Genomic DNA, 23,749 nt, shown 5'->3' on the forward strand with positions numbered 1-23,749 from the left:
CTACTGGGAGACTTAAATGCTCATGTGGGCAACAACAGTGAAACCTGGAGGGGCGTGATTGGGAGGAATGGACCCCAGGACCTGAACCCGAGTGGTGTTTTGTTATTGAACTTCTGTGCAAACCACAGCTTGGCCATAACGAACACCATGTTCGAACATAAGAGTGTCCATAAGTGCACGTGGCACCAGGACACTCTAGGCCACAGGTTGGTGATTTGTTGAGTCTTCTCAGTTTGTGCTAAATCATTGAGTTGATTCTCAGTACTGTTCATTACAGTTCCTGACCTGTTCTTTCCTGTACCTAGATTTCCTGGACGCGTCCCTGACCCTGTGTGGATTGCCTGTTGCTGGATTGGCATGAGAGTGTAACGGTGTGAGGGTGAGTGGCTGAAGAGACACAGACGATGCGACGAGGAGCACAGGCAGACAGGAGGGGACACAGCTGGAACTAATGGGCATAACGAGACACAAACCTACAAAGTAAAACAGGAAACTCACAGGCTGTTTCACAATACCAACTTGGGGACACGAACAGAACAGAAAGACACAGGTAGGGACAATAGAAACACTAAACACACAACTCAAACCCTAAGAACAAATACAAAACAGCAGAAACTGGAAAATAATATGGTATAATAATAATATGGTACATGGCACAGTTGCTGTTAGTGTCAAAAACTAAAATACAGGATCAAAACACATTAGATAGACATTTTTAATTGAAGGCCAATTCATGCATATGTTAAACTGTGTACTTAGAAATTTCTATCGATTAGACCACAGCATAAAGTGCCATTGTGCACTATAATAATACTACTAACAGAATAATACATTTCAATCTACACACGCACACATATACATTCAAAATACATATACACACACACACATTTTCTCTCTTATTCACCCCCAAACCAACCTGATGCTTGTAGTATCTCCACAGCCATCAATTTTCTTTACTCTGCCATTTTCTCTTTTGATGTTTTTAATTTCATGACGGGAAAATCTGGAAATACTTTCATCACTGCCCGTGACATCTACCGAGAAATACTCAAAATTTTAACTGTGAAAAAAAAAACACAATTCTGCTCAATATAAAATTTCTGATGTTTATAATCTTGCATAAACAGTATGAAAAACAAAGAGCAATAAATAGATTTAAGTCTTTATGAACACCAGGTAACTTCTAACACTCAGTTGTTGAAATGGACATCGTGGATGAATAACTATGTGATATACCTTGTAAACATAGAGAACAAAATGGACAGGGTTAAAAATAACACTCCACTCTACAGTAAGGGCCAGAGCCATGTATATTCTTTTAAGCTGATGAATAACTGAAATAGGGAACATCTCTAGTTACTAGTTATTAGATATAGTCTGCTTCCAATGTGTGGGCAGCTGACTTCTTTTAACATCTGTTGGGCAATACTCAGTACATTCTATAAAAATGTTGTGGAGAGTCGCAACCTGTGTTATGCTAGTGCCACAGAGACTCAATAAAGTGAGTCCACAGGGTGGCCCTACAGTCTCGTAAGGTGCTGTCAGAGATGTGGATGTTTTCCAAGTTAACCACAATGCTGGACAATACATACCACCTGCATCATGATGTGCTAGCCATTCACCAGAGCGTGCTCAGTGAGAGAATGAGATTACTGATAATGCACCATTATGACACAGGAAATAATTCCCTACGGTGACTTGCTCTCTTTAAAGTATAAGTACTATCTGCAATCGCTGTGCAGCCTTAATATTTGCGAGTATGTCACAAAATCTGCATGACTTAGGGCACCAAAGTATTAACCATATACTTAATTTGTGCAGTATACTGTGAAATTTAGAATTAAGATGTATTCATATCTATTACAGCTACTGTTATGGATGTGGATATTCTTCTGACCATGGCATGATGGCATGGCAAACAAGTAAGAAATTATATACAAATGTATATTATCATCACTTACCATCACCACTAATACTCCACAGCTGAAGCCATCCTTCTGCACTGGATGGGTCAAGACACCTCCCTTCCATTTAATGTCGACCCATTCTGTTTTTGCGTGGCGGGTTCTCCTCATTTTTAAGTAATCACTGCACATTATTACAAAGCAGAATACAATTTGGTATATGTCATATTTCCTAATTTAAAAAAAAAGATATTTTACAGAATTAAAGAGAATTTTATTTATTTTTTATTTATTTATTTTTTGGCCTGTCTCGTTTGGCTCTTTTGCCATCAGAATTATTGTCTTAATAATTTGTTCACCTGATAATTTTTATTTAACCGTACTGATTTATTTTGCAAATGAGACCTGGCCAAGAGGATGCCAACAGAGAAACACGCATTGTGGGGCCAGGTACAAAAAGCTTCTACAAAAATGCAGTTGTAGTAAACTAACTTGCAAAGCCTATTTGCATATAACAAAATGTGTTGAAGCCTAAGTACCTGAATTTACGTGCAGCGAGTTTAGAGTCTTCCTCCTCTGATGAACTTGGGGCAGGATCAAGGAGATAAACAGTGTGATTCACTGCATTGATGAATTGTAGCAAAGATAAATCATTAAAACAATATTAATATATCGTCATTAAAAAAATACACAGGCTTTAAAGTTATAATCTTGTTGCTTACCAGAAACTTCCAGTGTACATTTTTAATGTTAACAAACGTGACAATGGCCTGCTACTGATCGAAGTTTACCTGTCAGAAAACATTTATGTATTTCTTACAGTTTGTGGAATTCTATTAGCATTCAATCAGTAATTCTTTCTAAATGTATTTGAACATAATTATATGGACATTGGACAGTCATCTTACGTTCCGCAAGCTTTGGCGAGAAAGCTGTGTCCGATCACCAAAGAAAATCAAGCCCGCTGTGTAATGGTTCATAATGTAGATCCCCTTTTGCTCCTTTTTTGCCAGACAATGAAAAAGCCCTTCAATTACCTACGTAAAGAATTTTCATAAACACAAAGCTATGTAATTTATATAATTTAAATTGTGTTAATGATAAATAATTACATGATAATGTCCTTTTAATTGAATTACATTACACAGTCGAATTATTGTGGTTATGAGTGCTTAAATTAATCATTGATATACCTCGCCTGTTAGCCACAGGTGTGGTCGAAGGGTTCGCAAATCACTGTGGCGGATAATTATGGACGTACCATGGTTTGTTGAGGGAAGCACAGAAACCACAACCTCTGTGTCTCTTTTCTTCCACAAAGACAGGACCTCCTCATTAAAGAAAAACACACTTAACATACGATCTTACCAGCTATTGGACATGATTTTGTTATTTCTAACAAAGGTTTATGGACTGTTATTAACAATATGTCTTTGGAAAATTCATTCAAAATGTATCACTCCAAGTCTTGAATGGTAAATGAACTGGTTCTTATAAAGCGCTTTTCTACTCTTCTGAGCACTCAAAGCGATTTACACAACTTGTGCATTCACCCAAGCAGATTTTTCTAAGTGTGTTCTAAGTAACATTCACACACAATCGATGGATGCACTGGAGAGCAATTTATGGTTAGTATCTTGGATTTTTGGTATGCAGACTAGGAGAAGCCAGTAATCAAACCAGCAACCTTCAAATCAGTAGATGACCTGCTCTACCACCTGAGCTACAGCCACCCTTGAGCACTGGTAACTATATAAACTCAAAGCTGTAATGGCAACACTTGCAAAGTTAATTTTCCCATACTCTAACTATGTTCCCGAATGCTTTTTCCCATTCAGTTTCTACTGAGGAAAAAATATTTATTTATTTAGTTATTCCCAAAATTTACCATGTAATCACTGCATTCATTTTGAATTTTGGTGCCTCCCACTTAACACTAGGAGTCCCAGGCTTCTACCGTTCTACCTTTAAAAGCCGGAGAGCAGTCAAATGCTGGAAGTGGAAGATATGTATATTAGGTTGTTACCTAGGAATTCTGGAGGGAGGGGAGTGGGGGTGTGTCAGTTAAGGTTACAACTAGTCAACCAAAATCCTGGATATTCACATCGAATGAGTTGAACATGAATATCAACATGTAAATAAATAAGATTTGCCCTTCATACACGTGTCCATGACTGATTACTGTGTCATGGAAAGGATCTTCTATGGAAAAAGAAGGCATTACTATTACTTTGATGAATCCTTTATGTTAGCAGTTGTCAATCCTACCTGGAATTCTGGAGTTTCCAAGGTAACATCCTCAACTCTACCAGTCTGCACAGGGGAACTCGGGGCCATAGAGGAAGCAACCTATATAAATATCGTGTACAAGAAATACAAAAAATGTTATGCAAAATATTGGTCTTTATATATGAACGATAAATTTGCGCAACATTTTATACCATCTTTGAAGATCTCCTGAAAGGAAATGGCTTGCGGAGTACTGTTACATATCTCCTCTTCTTTATTTGGCGACGTTCCTTCCATTTTTCTTCGTCCACTCTAAATTTCTGAACCAAAAATATGAGTCATTGAACATTGTTTAGGAATTACAAGTGAAATGCTGTGACAACATTTTCCTTAATTTACAATAAACCAAAACACACAAAAATGTCCAGTAAGACACACAGGTGCAACCAAGCTATAACATCACAACGTGGGGCACCTCAATATGCCACCACATCAAGAAGACTTTTTTTTAATGTTCCATTTTGAAACGGCAAAGCATTGATGGACATCAGCCAGTCATTTTGCAAACCTTTCTTTGAAGCATTCTTTTTGAGTCTTCGTACTCCTTCAGTAGCGCTGTGTGACTGATTTGATACTGGACAACAAAGTCATCCAGCCTGGTGAGCCTTCCCGAATGTAGACGGATATGTTTCAGATCCCACTGGCTCTTCTCCATTATCCCCTGCGTTTTATTATTCTCAGTAATATTCTGAAAAATCAAATTAAGAAATCATTAAATGTGATTTTTTTTTAAAGATACACATTGTTGTTGTGTGCAATGTTGTATGATCTGCAATACAGATGACTCCTCTGGACCCGCCGTTTCTCAATCACACCACACAAATATGTATATATACTAAAAATCATGTGTCTTACTTGTCTCTTGATCTTTCTTAAGGCATTGTATTTGTTGTGGTACTGCTCATACATTTTCCCAGTGCCATGTCTTCCAAGGTCACCTTTGGATTTTGAAGATTAGAATAATATTGATGTGTGTAATTTCATTTTATAAACTAATTACTTGTCTACTTTAAAATGGCTTACCTAACATTATTGCAGACCATGATCCAGAAAAAGGAAGAAGATATTTGCTGATGTGCTCCATGAGCCCCTTGCTGTAGTAAGGGTTTGCCTCACCATCCAGCTCCAATGATGTGTTGGAAATGAGCTTCTTAAAATGTCTCCCAAAGAGGTTGTTTCCCTTGACTCCCTAGCCAACAGACAAAACAGAATAATTATGTGATTTGAACATTGTGTGCACTCGTCTTTCATATCTATAATCTAAAAACCCAACATTATGTTGTATAAAACATTTAAAATTACTTGTGACTTGTGATTATTATAGAATAGAATAGAATAGAATAGAATTCAACTTTATTGTCATTGCACATGCACAGGTACAGGGCAACGAAATGCAGTTTGCATCCATCCAGAAGTGCTTTAGTGATATAGATATATTACAATATATATTAGCAATAATATAGATATGTGAGTATATTACAGAAATTGGTCTATTATGGTATGTTATAATGTACACGGTATGAAGTATGTTGTGAATATTCTATAACTATAAGTATGTACAGGCTGTAGTGAGTACAAGCTATGTACAGAATATGAACAGGATATAAATATGAAAAACTATACAGAATATGAAATAAATAACTTTACAGAAATCTGGGATATACAGCTATACAGAAATGGGAACTATGCAAGTTGTAAACAGTTGTAGGATTAAAAATTATCGAATGTACAGAATGATTATTTACACAGAGCTATACAGTAGTGCAGTTAAGATAAGTGAGGGTGTAGATAGTTTCTACAGAGGCTATATAAAGTGCTAGTGGTTGTGAGTGGTGGTTCAGTCCATGTTATTATTGTGTTTGAGGGTACAGTTATTATGCTATTCCAAAGTATTTAAAAAGATATATAAAAGGCAAAAGTTTAGCCTTTAGTTTTAATAAAAATTGACTTCAGTTTACCTTCAGGTCCTCATCAGCTTTTGAGTTTCTGTCATTGCCATCAACATCAACATTGGCTTTCTGCATCAACAACTGAAGGTTGTGAAAATGTTTTTCGACATTCTCACCACTACACGGACTCCCAAAAACAACTGCAGCACTTTGAACCATGTCAGTGAGGTCTTTTAAGGAAGTTGCAGTAGTGAAGACTCCAAAAGTGTGCATTGCAAGATGGTAGTTCTTTGGTGCACTGCAGTTAAAGAAAAAATTGTCTTTAAGTGTTTCCAAAACAGTAATAATGTTTTCCCAAATTGAAAAATGAAATGCCATGTCACATGTCACAATAAAAAACAAACAAGTGAATACCATATTAAAAGGACTACACTTTAGAGATGGCACGATACCACTTTTTTATGTCCGATACCGATACCGATATCATAAATTTGGATATCTGCCGATACCGATATGAATCCGATATAGTGTTTTTAATCAACAAAACTGTTTTTTTTAAATATCTTGCTGCATTTTGTATAAGTTCATACTCAAGTTTAAAACAACAACTACACTAAAGCTATTCTGTTATACCTGTATGCAAAAAAAAAATATTTCATAGTTCAGCAATACTGATCAATCTAATAAACTTAGACCTACACCATCCTCCCTATTCTGGTATTTTAAAGAGTACTTAGCATAAATATTAAGCAGCCTAACTAATAGGGTTCCAACTCCCAGCAACAACAAAAATAAATAAATAAAAAATAGGGAACCACCCCTCACGCTCCACCTCATGATGCTTAATCGACGTAACCAACCTTAATTTGATGCAGTGTGAAAAAAAAATGCACAGAAATCAATTATTTTTCAAGAAATATTAAATAGATTCAACATCTTTCTTCAACAAAATTGCAGACTGCACAGATGGTACCTTCCCAAAGGAAAAAGTACTATAGCTTACTAGGGTATATATATTAGACTTAATAGTTACTATATACAGTAATGGACTTCTATTTATTTTGCATCAAATTAAAACTTTGGGTGTCAGATAATTATTTATTAAAAGCTAGACATTTTAAATGAGAATAAGAAAGAAAAGTATGTCTTTGTGCCCCCTTTTCCCTGTTAATGCCCTATCGGCCCCCCTGGCTAAACTTTGCTAGATCCGCCCCTGCACAGTTACCAGCGTCAGCTACGTAGAAAAAGATCCTCGAGTAGAAAGTAATATTAAATAAATTCTAACAACAGCTTATCAAGCTTAAACGTGCTGCTGTTGTTCAGCCGCTGGTTTCCTCTTTCTGGTGCAAAGTGGGCCAAAAGCAAACTAGAGACACGGACTCGCGACAGAAAAGCCGATCAGCTGATCGTTAAGCAGTTTCATGATTGAAGTAGCAGCAAGAAGAGGCAGTCGCTCCATATATCGTTTGTTAAGCTTAATGCAGGAATGCTTTACAAACATTCAGAGATGGACTTACACACTTGCTTTACTTCTCTCGGGATAACTTTGTCGGAGATGAAATGCCGGGTTGCTAGCGAAGCTCCAAATGCTATCCAGACTACCGACAGGTCCCGCATGCCACAGCTGCTCTATCACGTGATGCCTACTGCTCCGACGTGCTAACGTTCTGAGGTGAGTTACAGCGTGTTGCAAGTTTTGTGAGGTGCTTTCGTGATATTTAATGGATCGGATTACATTTTTTATTTTTCTCCGATATCCGGTCCAGTAATTTAGGTCAGTATCGGACCGATACCGATACGTAATATCGGATCGGTCCATCTCTACTACACTTACTACTTTTTACAGATCTCCTTGGCATTCTTCATAACATGACTAAGGCATCTGTGAAGAATTGGAACCTCGAAGTCTTCCTTGTTTCCTTTCCCCGAAGCGATGTTATAATAATGATTTATTGTGTCAGAGAGATTTTTTTTGCAAAAGCTAAACAGATAGCTTGCATTAGGACCATAGATCCATCACACATAAGCATTAAAGGTGAACGCATGGCTTTGCGCCCAAAGGCCCTTGCAACATCAGTCAGAAATGCTTCCAAAAAACATGTAACTGAGGCAGTGGTATGGTCACATGTTAAATATGTAGCCACTGGTAGGGGAGAGGATGTTTTCCGTGGATTTCTTACTACAAGTTCGTAAACATAGAAAGGAGGCGAACCCTTTCTTTTTTTCATGATACTTCCTGTAGCATCCAAATAAAGTATGTCCTCCCGACAGCGGCTCTGGAAAATCTCAATGCTCCTGGAAGACCATAAAAAAACACCTTTTGGATGTAACATCACTTTCTGCAATACATCCTCTGGGTTGTTCTTCTTGTTTGCCACCATTAACTGGAGACTCATAATCTCATTATGATGAAGACGACTTTTCTTTCGGATTTCCAAGGCTATGTTTCTCAACACTTGAGGAGTTGGAACTTCATCTCTACAGCCCGATTGCACAACATCATCATCCATTTTGCTCATTGTTTCCAGATACATGGCTCTAGGTAATTGCTTTTCCAATTCATGGCCAATTTTATCTCTCTTATGAGCTCTTACAGGTCTTCTTCTTAGTTCATAGTGGTTGTGCACACACTCGAGACCTTGAAAATTGACTTTTGCCTTTAGATCGTCTTCATTATCTACAGTGACAGTGACAGTGACTGGACAATCCTCAAAACTGCAGTAACCCAGACACCAGAAGAAAGGGCCCTTTCTTACTGAGTCCAAAGCCTTGACTCTGTGCCTTTTGAAGGCAAAGGAACAATATGGAAACACTGTCCGTATTCCGTCTGAAATCAGATTTGTCCACTGTAGTCCCTTGTATCCTCTTTGGGATCTCTTATTTTTTATATTAGTCCATTCTTTCCTTTTCAGGAAAAAAAAATTGTTGCAAGTGGGACCCTGATTCTTATGAATCCATCATCAGATGAGTTGCTGTTAGGCTAAATAAGAGGAAAAATTTATTTTGTGAGAAAACATTTTGTCCATGTTACATAACTACCGTAATATCAGTAAATATACCTGAAATACTTGTGTATTTTAAGTATATTAACAACCAGTGTTTCTAATGTCAGAATATATAGCAAAAATTCATGTTGAGAAGTGTCATGAAATATAAATTTCATTCTATGTTACAACATTTGATAAAATTCTTTATTTAATTGTATATTGTGTTTTTAAAAATATTTTTTATGTAACATAAAGTGGTCATTTAAACAATGATCCTAGCGCCAATCATAACTTATGTGAAAGCATTTTTAATGACTGACCTGCTCAGGAGACAGCTGTCCATCCTCCTGCAAGGAGATGTCCGGTGACAGAGAAGCGGCAGCTGATAGTTCTTCTGGTTGCTATTACATGAGTTGAGAGGTGTAACTTTAGTGTAATTACATGGAAGTGTTAAGGAGAAATTATGATAGTACAGACAGACTGACCTGCGCAGGAGACAGCTGTCCATCTTCCTGCGAGGAGATGTCCGGTGACAGAGAAGCGGCAGCTGATAGTTCTTCCTGTTGAAAATGACATTACCCGTAACAATATTAATTTTAGGGATAATTTCAACAGTAACACATTGACTAAAATTTGGTATACCAACATATTTGATATCAAACACATAGAATTTTATTTATGGAACCTGCTCTGGTGGCTTTTGTCCATTATCTGAATCCCCTTTGACTGGTATAGACAAGTTCTGTAGAGAACAGGCATACATTTTTAATAAATTTGATTTTAACTAAATAATTTAATACAATATATTTTTTTAAAAAATAAGTGAAAAGAACTAACCTGACGAAATGCATCACAAATTCTGTAGCGGTTATTTTGATTATTCTGAATACCAAGTGTCAGGCAAACTTGACCCCAGGGGCCTTCTTTATGAAGTGCATGGTCCTCCAGTTGGATGCCATGTTTTTTCAGCTGTTCCACAGTTTCAATAATTTCATTGATTGTAATCGTTTTATTTTTGTTCTAAAACAGAAGATATAGCATTTTCAGTTTTATTTTTCGTGGAAAATGTATATGAAAGAAAAGAAGAAAAAAATACATACCCCAAATAAGCAGAAGCGGTAGACTCTAAGTGTAAAAAAGAAATCATTACATTGTCATTTATATCATTGAAATCATAACATTTTATAAAGAATATGTATAATATTCTCAATGAATTGAGAACAATTTTAAATCGGTGCCACTAATTACAAAACTATCAACTTTGTTTCTATTCAAGTACTATTTGAACATGTTTTTGTGAAATGCAATGCCCCTGAAGAAAATGTGCAGCACTTGATGTTAAAAAGCCATTGCCTGTTAGCAACAGATGTGCCTGTTATAGAACACGTGTTAATTAATTTCTGCCGTATGCTACAACTTTGCCTGAGTCCTGTGCGCAAATCTTTTTTTGTTTTTGCTCATAGCGAAGCCTGTTATCGAAAAAATATGGTGAAATAAATGTAATTTTAAGTGTTACACATAAGAAAAAAGACATTTTTACAATCAGAAATAAACTAGCTAATATCTTAGGCTAGGCTACAAGTAGGGATGGGTATCGTTTAGGTTTTATCCGATACCGGTGCCAAATCGGTACTTTTGAAACGGTGCCGGTGCTCAAACGGTGCTCAAACCGGTGCTTAAAGAATGGAGAACATAAAATTGGTCCAAAAACCACTCATGTTCAGCTGGTTTTTTGTAAAAAGATAACAATGTTAGCCTTTTCTACAGCTATGGGGCATATATGGTATCACTCTTGGCTGGAAGCAGTGCTTAAACAATGGAAAAAACACAAACTTTGTCCAAAAACCTCTCATGTTCAGCTGTTTTCCACTTTTTCTTTGGTCATTTTAGCCTTTTTGGCCAGGGTGAAGGGAGTATCTGCCATCAAACAAGAAAACAGCCGCATGTAGCTATGATGATGTTTGCTAGTTCACCTTACGTGCATTAATGTAATAACGTGGTTAGCCTACTCAAAGTAAATTACACACGAACAACATTAAGCTACTCACGCAGAGAAGAACGGCTGCTGCTGCATCATCATCCTCATCATTTCTGCTACACTGGCAGGGCTAGGGGCCAGGACTCTACTCTTCGGGTTTTTGGGGATGTTGCTAAATCCGGGTCCGATAACAGGCACCACACCCGCAGTAGATGCGCTCGGTGTGAGGTCTCGCAGCAAGCTATCAAATACGGCGCATTTCTTGGCTTTTAAAAAAAAACGCTATGCGTCGCCAGGTGTTTCATCAGATTCGAGGTGTTACCTCCTTTGACAGTATCACAGTATCAGCTTAAAGCACTTGTTGCAGGCTGCTGAGTTTGCATATTTTGCTGTGAAGTACAGCCAGACTTTTGACCGCTTCGTCTTGGGCATTTTTAATCTGTAGCTCTGCTCTAAAAGAACGTACGTACCTGGACCCGCCTACTATCCTCAGAAACATAAAATGATTGGCTAGAAGTGTATCACAGCTCAGGAAAAAAAAGCACCGAAATAAAGCACTGAAATGTGCGCTGCTTTTCGGTCTGGTTACTACCGTTTATGACACCGGTACCCATCCCTAGCTACAAGACTTGATTACTCAATTACATGTAATTGGAGATGAACTACTTTGTTAGCAAATTTTAAAAGTTAATATTTAAAGTTTATACTTAAAAAACGAACTCACCCCTTCTCCTTCTTCGGCATTTTTTCTGCACAAGACTTTTATGTTCAAAATGACATGTTTTCACCTCTAGTTTTTGGAATGTCGACAGAGTCAGACACTCAAAGCTCGCATGTCCAGTAGTGGGCGGTATAGGCTCTCCAACAGATTTTGTTTTTTTCAAGTGGACCATTATGGCTTTGCAATATTGCTCCACTTGATTAAAATTTTAAAATATCTCTATTTATTCAATCATTTTATTGTAAAATTTAAATTTGCAGTTATTATCAAAGGAATACACATAAGTGGTTGATAGGAAATATTAAGACTTAGACAAGAGACGTTCAAAAGATGGGGAAAAACAGAGGGGATGTGGGACGGTGACACAAGACAGTAAATTCCATTGGATTACCTACTGGAAGAAAAAAACAGAAAAGAAAACAAGCAAAAATATAACACAATACACAACAGCAAGTATCACATCCACAACCTAGATAAGTATAAGTAACAGTAGAGAATAAATATTGGTGTCAGCACGGCCCCTGCCAAGAAACATTACCATCTACATGTATTTAAAATTGAGACGTGGGCACCGGCAACTTAGGAGAGGTTGAATACACAGACCATCCCTTGGACGCCATTCAGCATGCCCAGCACAAGTGATGTTGATGTATAGATTGTGGAATAAAATTGAGGTACAGGTGGTCGGAAGGGGACACAGCAGGAATGTCTCACACCCACCTCAGTGAAACAACTGTACGCCAAAGCCCTGCATGTGTGGCGGTGTGATGGAGTGGGGATGAGGAGGGGAGGGAAGTGAAGGCAAAGTACTCTCTCGTGGGGCCAGGTCCCCCGCTGACCCAAGTAGGCACCCCTGGAAGCCACAAAGGCCCATCCGGACGGGGGCCTACATTAGCACCACCACCAAGCCCCACGGAGCCTTGGGTGGTGGGCGCACATCGTAACCCACCACAGAGGAAAATACATCCACCCAAACATTCAATAATCTCTCTGACTGCATAAGACGAAAGACACCACAGCTGAGTTTATTGTCCACCTCTGTACTAATTTTAAAGTTAACTATTGTCTTTTTTTTGTGGGTTTTAAATGTGGTGAATACTTGACAAACAAAGTAAAAAGAAAAAACCAAAAAGACAATTATAAATTAAAGGGCCTTGGAGATGTCATTCAAACTAACACCATTGCACATCAAAACATAAATGTGAGTAACAGAAAGAATAAAAAAACATTTCAGAATAATTCTAAGGTGGAATTACCCTGTGGAAACAGGAACTTTCCATTTTAGAGCATTTTGAAATCACTAAAAGTTAGGTCAATTATGGACAATTTGAAAGGGCTTTTATTTTTGAAAGCAAAATCAGAATTACTTGATATTGATATGGTATCACTGTGGGGTTGTATACTGTTGATCTAAAGTGGAATTACCCTGTGGAAACAAGAATTTTTCATTTTAGAGCATTTTGAATCGTTAGAAGATTAAGTCAAATATCGGCAATTTCAAAGGGCCATTACTATGAAAAGCAAAATCAGACTGACTTGATATTGATATGGTATCACTGTGAAAAAGACTGCGGTTGGAAAGTGTTGATACAAAGTTCAAATAGTATTTGGAAATACGACTTTTGCTTTTCAGAGCATTATGAAGTCATTGAAAGAGTAGTTCAAAAATGAAGATTCACAGGGCTTTTACTTTGAAATCCAAACTAAGATGGCCTTGATAGTGACAGGGCACAATTAGGGTACAAGGCTGTGTCATATAGATCGTTCATTAGAGTTTGTAAAATAAAAATAAAAAGCCTAAATTATATGTTATTATGTTCTTAACATATCTGTTAATTGTTAATTAGATGCATTTTTTTTCTTTTTCTGCCCATTCTGTTGGTTTTTGTTTTTTTGCCCTTCTCCCCCGTCCCTCTTCTCAGCTGTTTCTCTTTCCCTCTTTCTTTCTCCCCTTCTTTCCCCCAGTCAAGTCTGTCCCGTATTCAGCAAGTGAAAATAAAATAAACAATAAAAGGTGAATCAAATGGACCATTACGGCAAGGCTGGGATGGTCAATTTGGTAAAGTAAATCCGTTGGGCATCTTTCTTTGCCTTTAGACAATAATTCTGATGGCAAAAGAGCCAAACGGGACAGGCAAAAAAGAAAAAAAAAAAGTCCAGTCACACCTCCAACACTTAACACCCACAACTACTACTTGGCTCTATATTAGGAGCCACTGACTCACCTGCCAAACACCACCTTTTACAGCACCTACTGTTTATAATGCTGCTCCTCTCTGTCCTTTCCACAACACCTACCTGCATGGTTTTGCTGAGAATACCAAGCCACAAGGTGACATTCACATGATTTAATTAGGAAAGAAACTAGCATACATTCAAGCGGATCCCAAGAGTGAGTTACTTAAAAGACAGTAAATGCACAACTTCCTCAAAGCACTTCAAATATGTGTGAAATTGAAGCCAAAAAATTCCCAGCTAACTTTCCAGGAAGTCCTCCATGCCCGTGCTTTGAATTGGTTTCTTTTTAGATAGATTGCAAACAGTTTGACATGTTGACGTATGTAAAGTGCAGTAAAAATAGAAAGAAAAGAAAGTAGAAAAAAGAAAAAAAAACAAAAAAAACATATCTGTTAATTCACTCGAAGTTGGCTTTTATTTTGAAATCCGGTTTCCACATCCATTCCCGTAATACTTTGAATACACAGGGAACGTAAAACAAACTGGAGGCTGGCTTGACTGCAAGTCTCGAATTGGAGGCTGGCTTGACACCAGTGCTGCACTGACTGTGGGACTTTAATGTGTTAAAAGCAGGTTGAAGACGGCTCAGAAACATTTGAAGATTAAAATTTAGCATTATGGCTGCTGGTGGTTTGTAAAGCCTCTACTCAGCTATATTTTTGTTACTAATTTATGTTTGTTGTTGTTTAACACAGATTTCAGAAGAGCAAATATGCTTAATAGTTTAACTAGATTTCAATTGTCAGTGTGGGACTGCTGAGTCACCGGAAGAACTCATTTCATTCATTCTCCACATGATGTTCATTTACAGAAATGTTTCACAGGAACTGATTTCTCCCAAAGGGTGAACTAGTGTGATTCCATAGATTACCTCTGTATGAATGTACTTCTTAAATGAAGGCAAGTGTTTGTCCTTTTCTGTTCCTCAGGTACAGTACGTTATATCAAGGGCAGGCGGTCAACACTGGGGGAAGACAAGAAGCAGACGTACTTCCAAGAGGGAGCTGCAGTGAGGTCAGAGGTCAGAATCTGAAACAGCTCAGGTTTATATTTTAGAGGTTATAAAAAATCAAAATGTATTTATAAAGAAACCTTTAAATAATAGTCATAATTATGCTTATTATAAGAAATATCAAACATTTAAGTGGATTTTCTGTTACACATATTGTGTTAGCCCTGCAATAAACTGGCAGCCTGTCTTTGTCCTGTATCAGCTGGGATAGGCTTCATCCTCCCGCAACCCTGAATTGGATACATTGTATTCCAATTATGTAATCTGATCATTTACAAACTGAAGGTATCTAATCAAAATGTAAGTAATAATTATAAAATGGGAAAGCAGAAATAAGTGTGACATAAATGTAAATGTGTGAGCTGACATAGAGGACAGCTACATGCAGTCTGAAAAACCTCCTGTTAAAGGAGGAACCAGTTAGAAGCTGTTTTCAAAGTAGCTGAGCAGATTTCATCTCAAGTAAGCGATTAAGTGTTTGTTCGTTTGTTCTGCCACTTAAAGAGCATTTAAGGACGTCGTTTGAGTGTCCAGTTGAATTAATTCTACTGGCTCTCATGGTCATTTGTTATTATAGACATATTTTTCATGTTCATCCAGCTATTTAGTAAATTCTATCTATTTAGTAATATCCGTCAGCTATAAAATGTAATATAAATATAAAAATATCTAAATATCTCCTGTCCTTTATGTTTTAATGATGTAAGTCTGTTATCGTGTTACATTAGCATTCCTCACATATCAATGAGATGCTGTACAGTACAATCCTGCTGACACAGCAGAGGGATAACGACGGCTATTCAACATCGTTACACGACACATTCGAGCTGCATGACGCAGACAAAGTGACTAAATCATCTTTTTTGTGGTTTATTGTCTTCAAACCAGCAGACAAAGCTGATGGCAGAAGATGTCAGAGAAGAACTTCAGGCCGTGGACTGAAAAGGTATTTTTTTCTTGTTATCAAAAGACATTTGGAGTGGCAGCTTCTACAAGTGGTTGTGCTAAAGTAAAGCTTACAGTCTAAGAAATAACAGTGTTGATGTTCAGCACAAAGAGAAAAGAGCCACCAAAAAGCTGTCAGCCACAGATGTGCTATAAGAGTTAGAAACTCTACTTATGGAGAAACTTTCTAAGTCTAACAGGGGACAGGTACTCCTGCCCAAATAACATGATATAACCCCACATACAGCCCAGCCATAAAGTGAACCAAGCCATTTAGTTAAAGACAGCATGGGACCAAATGCATGTAACCAGCCTGCATCAACCTGGCATTTCTTCCTCCTGAATTAAATGAATGAATGGATGAAAGTTAAATGACTACAAACCTAAAGCCACTAGTTCCCACACTGGAGCTCCCTGACACTGTGTGTTAACCGTATTTAGCTTGTATCAACAGTTGTAACAGGCTAAGCCACCTGAGACACTGCATTGAATTTGTTCCTGTCTTAATGATTTCAGCTGACTGGTTTCAGCTCAGATGTTCTGCTTTTTCCTTTCAGTAGATCAAAGCAGCTCGTGCTCCTTCTGCTTCCAATTTAGAAGAAGAAGAAGAAGGCGAAGGCTTCAGTGAAGTGGCGTTCATGGTCTCAGTGAACAGTCACGGTCACACACTGCATGTGGTTTTAAAAGCAACATGTCTGTTCACCACAACAATGGAGATGTGTAATATTAGTGCAGCTACGGTTTGTTCTTGAACATCAGTTCTGTTTTCTACTTTGATCACTTAGACCAAAAAAGTGTTGTTTTCAGATTCTTTCTTTTACATCTATAAACCACCTGTTCATTTTTTTTATTACAATTAGTTTCACATGAATGTTAGTGTTTCCTTTATGATCTTTTAATGCTTACACTACACTGTACACGTCTACATTAGAGACATTTCTGTTTCCTGTTTCTGTTGACTTAGAGTTGTGAAATGTTCTTTTATTTGATGCACAATATGAAGCTCATAATTTTCTTACAAATAAAACTAATGACAAACATGAACAGCTGTGCTTATTTCTGAGACATGAGTTTTTGAATGTGTTCATATTTAGACAGTGTGCATCTGTCTGCTGAAACTGTGATGTGAACCTGAGGTGATGGTCAACAGAAGGCAAATATACATCAGTATAAAACAATATTGAAGTAATGTCTTTACCCTCTGCAGCGTGTGGACGCTGTGCACGCAATCACCTTATTCACTGTAGTAAACATGCACCGCTAGCTCACGTGACTGGACTGTCTCCATGGTTACATTGTATATTATTAGCTATGTAAACAGCTTCCAAAGATACCGCCATAGCTCTCTGCAGCTGTAACACTTTCACACTTTGCAAATCATTTCATGTTTTTGATCGTTATGAAGACCGAATGTGTTTTTAAGGTCATGCTAGGCGGTTGCTATGGTGGTTGCTGTGGACTTGGGTGGACCGCGTCCGATTCCTGTTATTAGCTGTCCGCCACAGGAAGGCTGCGTTCCATTTACAAGTAGTGACAGTCTGCCGCAACTCGAACTCAAACCCCACTTTGTTCTTTAATTATAGGCCTTTTATAGCCGTTCATGACACGCACACACACATAAAACACTTTGCCTCACCATGAGAATGCAACTTCACCTAACCTAACCTTAAAGTATCTGATATAGGATAGAAAAATGAAGCAACCAGAGATTTAATGATGAAGACTCTGGGTTCTGTAGTTCACGTTTTACAGTCCTGAATGACTCTTTGCATATGATTTATTGAAGAGGAGTTTAGAATGCACTTTACATTTAGACTGTTGCTGTTTCATTTTTTACATTGTTGCCGTGTTATGTCATGAATAAGGTTCACCTGCTGGGGGTTTGATGGATCAGCTGGACAATACAGTCAAAGACAGACTTCATTCATCATATGCAAGAATCCTAGTTGGATTTTTGTTGTCACTCATGTTTTTGAACCAAATATTGAAAACAATTCTGGCAGACTGGATACCTGGTCAGGTGTACATTACCTTGTACTCAAGCATCCCAGGACAGAGCCCTGCCCCACCATGAGCCTGGGTGGATACGTGGTTATAATATAAAAGGACCGATACTGAATATGAATATTTCATGAAAACTGAATTATAATACAAATTAGTAATAAGGGTTTCTCTGCGCCCTTATCTACCCCATACTCAAAGAGCTGCGGGCAGAGAGGGTGACAGGAGAGGATGGCACTGAAGAGAAGATGCTCGGTTTCTGGAGTCTCCTGGTCCTGTCAGTATTAGTAGGATGCATCTGCTGTCTTCTCGTGGATGCTCACCTACCTTGACTCCTTCCAGCCTGGTATGGATTTCCCAACACTGCGGACAGTGGCCCACGTCAGAGACGTTTAATATTGATTACATATGTCTGAATTGCTAACCCTAACCCTAGCTCAACAGACCACAATGCCCTGGACTGTCAGTATTATTACATGCTGTGAACATAAGTAGCTTTGATCACAGTTTATGTTGTAAAAGAGAAGGAATATTGGAAAGAAAGATCAACATTGTGATATTATTTCTTCCAAACTGACCAGAAACATGCTTGTCAGACTCTCACAGCAAAGGATCAGACTCACTGTGCATGACGGCTCAGGCCAATGATGTCTGTTAGATTGTCAGTTGTTTAGTGCTTCTGTACAGTTAGGGTCACCGTCTCTATTTCAGAATAATTAATATGCGGAAAACACTAAAAGTTGATTGTCTTCCAATATTCTAGCATAATTAAAAAACTTTGACTTTGTAAGTACATATTATTAGTCCTAATGCCAGCATGATTCTTCATAACTCCTGCTTTGAAATACTGAACTTTGAAATGTACCTGATGAAAGATCATTTACAGTGGCACTCTGTCAGGATCATTCTGACTGTAAGATCACTGTATTAATCTGAATCCTTCTGAAATGTGCTGTGAATGAATGCTGATGCAACTCACTGTGGGAAAGCTGTTAATAAAAGGAATCTGTGACACATGCAACACATTCACAGAGGAAGAGGACACAAAGGGAGGACACGCAGAGGCTGTGTTGAAGTCAGAAATCCAAATCTTTATTAAAAAACAGGCAGCGGTAACAAACAGGAAGACAAGCAGTCCATCAAACAGTCTACAGGGTCAAACATACAGAGAATTCAAACAGCAGTAAAAAATAACTGGACACTGAAAAACTTAAAGCAATGTGTGACGCAATAGAAGGAAGCAGCGCAGTATATTCACTGAATTATCATCAATTACAAAAGAGAAAAAGGACGATTTCTAAGGATTATTTTCTTAAATGCAGTTAGAGTGTGGCTGGTAAAGATGGAAACATACAGAATGTAAACTGTGTGAGTTTGTGAACTTTGTTAGTAACAAATGAGGTAAAAACCCAAAACAGACAAAACACAGAAAGAGGCTCTCAGTATTCATTCATAATTAGAAAGAAACATTCTGGTCGTGGATTTTTACAGTCTTAGTTCCGCTCGCTGTCATCATTATAATCATCATGATCAATGGCGAGGTCCTGAGGTGGGTGGGGCTGTCTCTGGTGATGTCACCATGAAGGAACAGCATCTGGCACGTGTTGGTGAAACATCCCAGTACACTGGTGTAGTTTCCTCTCCAGCTGTTTGACATGTGACACTTGAACATTAAGGGGAAGAAGAAGAAACAGTGTTAGGTCAGGTGACCACATGGTTTCTAAAGTAACTGACAGGAAGTAACCAGGCCGTTAGAAACTGATGGCATGTGTTTAGAAATACTGGAGTTGGGTAACTCTACTTACCAAAAGCAGAAGCACACAGATGAAGGATCAGATGCTGAATGTTGCAGGAACATGCTCGTGTGTGGTGGTCATTCAGTGCTGCTCCGGCAGGTTACACAGTCCAAGACTGATATGCTGCTCCTCCTCCTTTATGCATTCCAAGGAAGAGGGAGGAAGTTACAAACTGATCCTACCACACTTCACGTGTCTCGCTATGAAACCTAACGGATCAATGGTTAAGCTGTTTTGTGCCCTTGGCCTTATCAGCACCTGTAAAGGGAGTTGTTTTCTCAAACTGCTGACGCTGAAGTAAGTTCATCTAGTTTTAGAAACTTTCACTGAACAGTAACAGTGTCACAACTAAGCATATGCATAAGCAGCTGTATGTATGAACATGTGTTTCTGTGCTCACAGTCCACCTCTCAGGAACCTGCAGTTCACTTTTAGTCTACTTTAAACAGACCTCACAAAAGGCTGATGTGGCTGGATCAGTAGTCTGATTTAAGTACGATACCTTTGGCCAGGGATTACTCTGGTGCATCGCTTCACTGCAGTCTTACGTATTTTCCCCACACCTGAATAAAAAATACTGATATATACAAATAACAGCTTCAGCTGATGCAGCCTGACTCAATCCTAAATGTTCAGCACACAGAGACACAGAGGTGCCGTTTAAAGTTTAGTGTTAACCTGAGTCACTGATCATTTGCAGTATTACAGAGTCTGGCAGTCTTTGCATGATGCACACTACACTGTAAGTTTCTAGCTGACTCTCAGGTGTGACAGGTGTGCCAGCAGGAAAGAGTAATAATAACCTGCATCCTGAGGTTTGTCATGCAGGATTAAAGGCTTTGTTCACACAGCTAGGATTGTATTTTACACTGACCCTGGGTCAGTATAAGTATCATACAGTTTAAACGAAGCACTGAAACTTTTGTGTTCATACTGGAGTGCAAAATTAAAACCAATGGAAGATGGACAAGAAAAGTTCAAAGCCATCAGGTGCTCAGTTTAGAAAAATTAGAAAAGAAGAGGAGGAGAAATGAGCCAAAGATACAGGTAAGCAGATGTGTGATTGGATAATGGCAGGTCATCCTGAAACAATCAGAATCAGAATACTTTATTAATCCCTAAGGAAATTATGTGGATTACAGTTGCGCCAAAAAGAAATGGTAAAAATAGTAACAGTAACAGACTAAACTCCAAACATTATGTTACAGATTTTAATATATTTGTGGGGACCAAAATGCCCGTCCCCACAAGTTTGAAGACATTTGTGAGTCTCAGAATGTGGTTTTAGTGTCAGGGACAGTCAGGTCAGGGTTAGGCATTCAGTCTTAATGGTTAGAGTAAAAGGCTGAGGAGAGCATGATGTCAAATAGATGTCCCCACAAGGATATGAAAACACAACCGTGTGTGTGTTACTGTGAATTTGTGAGACAAGTGAAGATTTCAGAATCAGTGAGAAATGTTTCACTTCCTGTTGGTGAAGAAGAGCAGACTCCTCTTCAGCCACAGAAATGAAGAAGCTTTTATTTTGTCAGCCTGACAAACACGAGCTCAGCCACGAGCAGAGGCGACCCTGCAGAGGTGAAGGTCACAGTCAGAATCAGCGCCAGAGAACCGCACAAGGACGGCCTCATTGGTCACGGCTGAGTTCATTATGTGATGGTAACAAGCTGATTATTACAGAACAGGAAACACACGTCTGCTCATCAAACACCAGCTGCTGCTGCTTTTATCAGTCTGACAACAAAACCTCACAAGAAAGAAGTTTTTGTGAGTTTGCAGCGTTCCTCTAAACTGAAAACTAAAACAGCCTGAAAATGGGAACATGCACCCACACTCGAGAGTCAGGCAGCTTAAATGTGTTTGTCTTCATCTGTAGTTACGTTTCATTGGCTGGAAATGTGCTAACTGGAATCATTCATGAGTCCAGATGAACAAAAACAAGTGTTTACTGCTCCACGCTGCACGAATCTGAATCAAAATCACTCAGACGCGCCCACGTAGGCATTCCACTAAAACCATGTGACCACCTTCACCTTTAAACCTGTCGTGAATATAATTTTAGATTCTTCACTTTATTTTGAAAGAACAGATTTGCAGGAAGTGCAGCTGCTGCAGAAACTCTTCACTTTTCACTGGCTTTAATCTTGAAGGTTTCTCCAGATGTGGAACTTTCATGCTAAACATTCAACATCTGACGACCGTCTCCGTGTAAAACACTGACAAACTCAAACTTTATACGGTAACTGACAGATTTATTCCTCCATTTTCAGGCATTTCACAATGAACTTGGATTAGTTTGATGATTTTATTCACATTGGTGAATAAAACCAGCCAAGAGGCTGATTCCTGCAGAGGAGGAGGCAGAGTGGAGGAATCTGCAGGTTCTGTCTCTAACACACAACCAGAGCTTCAATCATAACGAGCACATAATAAAACCATGATCCCCCCTGATCGACTCTTTTAGCCTGTTTCCTCTGGATCGAACAGGATCTAACAAACCCCAGCTTCTGCTGGGACACTGGTCATCATGGGAGGAAAAAGATGGCTGCCGTGTTGCCGTTTCCTGTCTTACACCAGGGTTATACTTCCTGTATCTGTGGGTCTGAGTTTTTAATCAGAGGATGAACTTAAAGCTTTCAGTCTGCTCTACAACCCACCACCTATCCACACGTCTGCTAAGTGGACTGGAAATCAGTAAAACTTCTACCAGACTTTAGTAAATATTGCATTAAGATGAGCAGACAGATTTTAATCTCAGCATCGTGCACACAGATTTTTCAGGACACTGGAAGAGTTCCTGCCGTGGATTTAGATGTTAGTGTTGTGTGGATGATCCCATTCTGTGATCTTTGTGTTACTGACACTGATGCTTTTACACTTTAGGACCCTCGAGACCTCTGCTGCTCAGCCGTCCTGATCGCTGCCTCCACTTTAACCAGAGGCTGTAACCTCTGATCATTTCACCTGCACCGGCAGTAAAACTCTTCTCCAGAACCAAACGTGCCATAAACCCGTCACAGCTTCATCATCAGCTCAGTCTCAGCAACATGCAGACGACCGAGCAGCAGAAACTCTGCAGGGAACGTCTGAAGTCTGTTCTTCAGTTTTCCCAGCTCACTGTTTATTGAACATGAGACAGAAAAATAAATTCACCTTTAATGTGAAACTTTTATCGCCTGTGACATGTTTGCAGGAAGTTTTCATGCTGTGATTTAGTGTCACAGCCATAAATATCACACAAGGTAAAAACTACAAGTCCCAGCATCCTCTGTGTTTAGGGAGGAGCAGTGAAAGTGAAAGTGTTGATCCTCCATTCAGAGTAGTGATGGGATTTCCGGCTCTTTTTAGAGAACCGGCTCTTTCGGCTCCAAACCGGCTCTTCAGGTTGTTTTGTTGCTTTAATTAATTTATTATTAACAATAATATAAAATTATGCACAAAAGGAATTACTAACGTAAAAAAAAGTGGTTATGGTAGATATATGCGGTGGCCCCTAGAGACAAAACACGTACAAACTCCAAAACACATTTCTAACTGAACTTCCAAAGCAGAGCTACTAGATCACTTAAATTACACAATTGAAATTGTTTGTGTATTTATGCATATATATTCAAATAATTAAAAAACATTTTCATTTACCTGTTACTACCACACACCAAATCCGGTCGTTGGTACTTGCTGGCTTGTGTAGCCACTAGGTAACAAAAGCTCAACACTGCGCCCAGCATCCTGGAGCACTTCTGTTGTCTTTTGTACGTGTTTTGAGTTTTTACGTGCTTCTGAGTTTGTACGTGTTTTTACATGTTTTGGAGTTTTTACGTGTTTTGGAGTTTGTACGTGATTTGAAGTTTGTATGTGCTTTGTCTCTAGGGGCCACCATCAATATACTTTTATTTATTCACTCCACATAAAATGTAATAAATAAATCATATAATACAAAAATCAACTATTCACATTTCAACTTTTAACTATTTAAATTTTCAGCTTTT

General features: G+C 38.5%; 2 protein-coding genes and 4 long non-coding RNA genes across 6 annotated transcripts in view; 2 read left to right on the top strand and 4 right to left on the bottom strand.

Moving 5' to 3' along the window:
• Positions 1–23,749, top strand: part of LOC113017716 (NACHT, LRR and PYD domains-containing protein 12-like) — a 1,242,929-nt gene that overhangs the window by 237,658 nt on the left and 981,522 nt on the right. The window lies entirely within an intron of this gene.
• On the bottom strand, positions 774–4,255 carry LOC145423995 (uncharacterized). The gene is made up of 6 exons (XR_013904941.1): positions 4,173–4,255; positions 3,098–3,232; positions 2,813–2,941; positions 2,444–2,695; positions 1,962–2,088; positions 774–1,034 (listed from the first exon to the last, which is right to left on the bottom strand). It is a non-coding gene; the product is annotated as an uncharacterized LOC145423995 (long non-coding RNA).
• On the bottom strand, positions 4,681–9,010 carry LOC113016968 (uncharacterized). The gene is made up of 5 exons (XM_026160220.2): positions 7,917–9,010; positions 6,152–6,380; positions 5,217–5,382; positions 5,049–5,131; positions 4,681–4,881 (listed from the first exon to the last, which is right to left on the bottom strand). The coding sequence occupies exons 1-5, from the start codon at positions 7,946–7,948 to the stop codon at positions 4,681–4,683; spliced, it is 711 nt and encodes a 236-aa protein (XP_026016005.2). The 5' UTR covers positions 7,949–9,010.
• LOC145424018 (uncharacterized) lies at positions 9,560–10,494 on the bottom strand. Its single transcript, XR_013904969.1, has 3 exons — positions 9,907–10,494; positions 9,755–9,811; positions 9,560–9,629 (listed from the first exon to the last, which is right to left on the bottom strand). It is a non-coding gene; the product is annotated as an uncharacterized LOC145424018 (long non-coding RNA).
• LOC113016609 (uncharacterized) lies at positions 15,418–17,023 on the top strand. The gene is made up of 3 exons (XR_003271270.2): positions 15,418–15,480; positions 15,907–15,964; positions 16,521–17,023. It is a non-coding gene; the product is annotated as an uncharacterized LOC113016609 (long non-coding RNA).
• On the bottom strand, positions 19,035–20,034 carry LOC113016465 (uncharacterized). The gene is made up of 2 exons (XR_003271251.2): positions 19,770–20,034; positions 19,035–19,627 (listed from the first exon to the last, which is right to left on the bottom strand). It is a non-coding gene; the product is annotated as an uncharacterized LOC113016465 (long non-coding RNA).

Source organism: Astatotilapia calliptera, chromosome 23, assembly GCF_964374335.1.
Source record: "Astatotilapia calliptera chromosome 23, fAstCal68.1, whole genome shotgun sequence".
NCBI lineage: Eukaryota > Metazoa > Chordata > Actinopteri > Cichliformes > Cichlidae > Astatotilapia > Astatotilapia calliptera.

Excerpts from the sequence above, each read along its gene's own strand:
- LOC113016968 (XM_026160220.2), bottom strand. The coding sequence starts at position 7,948 with ATGAAGAATGCCAAGGAGATCTGTAAAAAGTA. Across the intron at positions 5,383-6,151 it reads AAGCTGATGAGGACCTGAAG|GGAGTCAAGGGAAACAACCT; the intron begins GTAAACTGAAGT and ends TCTGTTGGCTAG. Across the intron at positions 4,882-5,048 it reads TAAGAAAGATCAAGAGACAA|AATATTACTGAGAATAATAA; the intron begins GTAAGACACATG and ends TTGATTTTTCAG.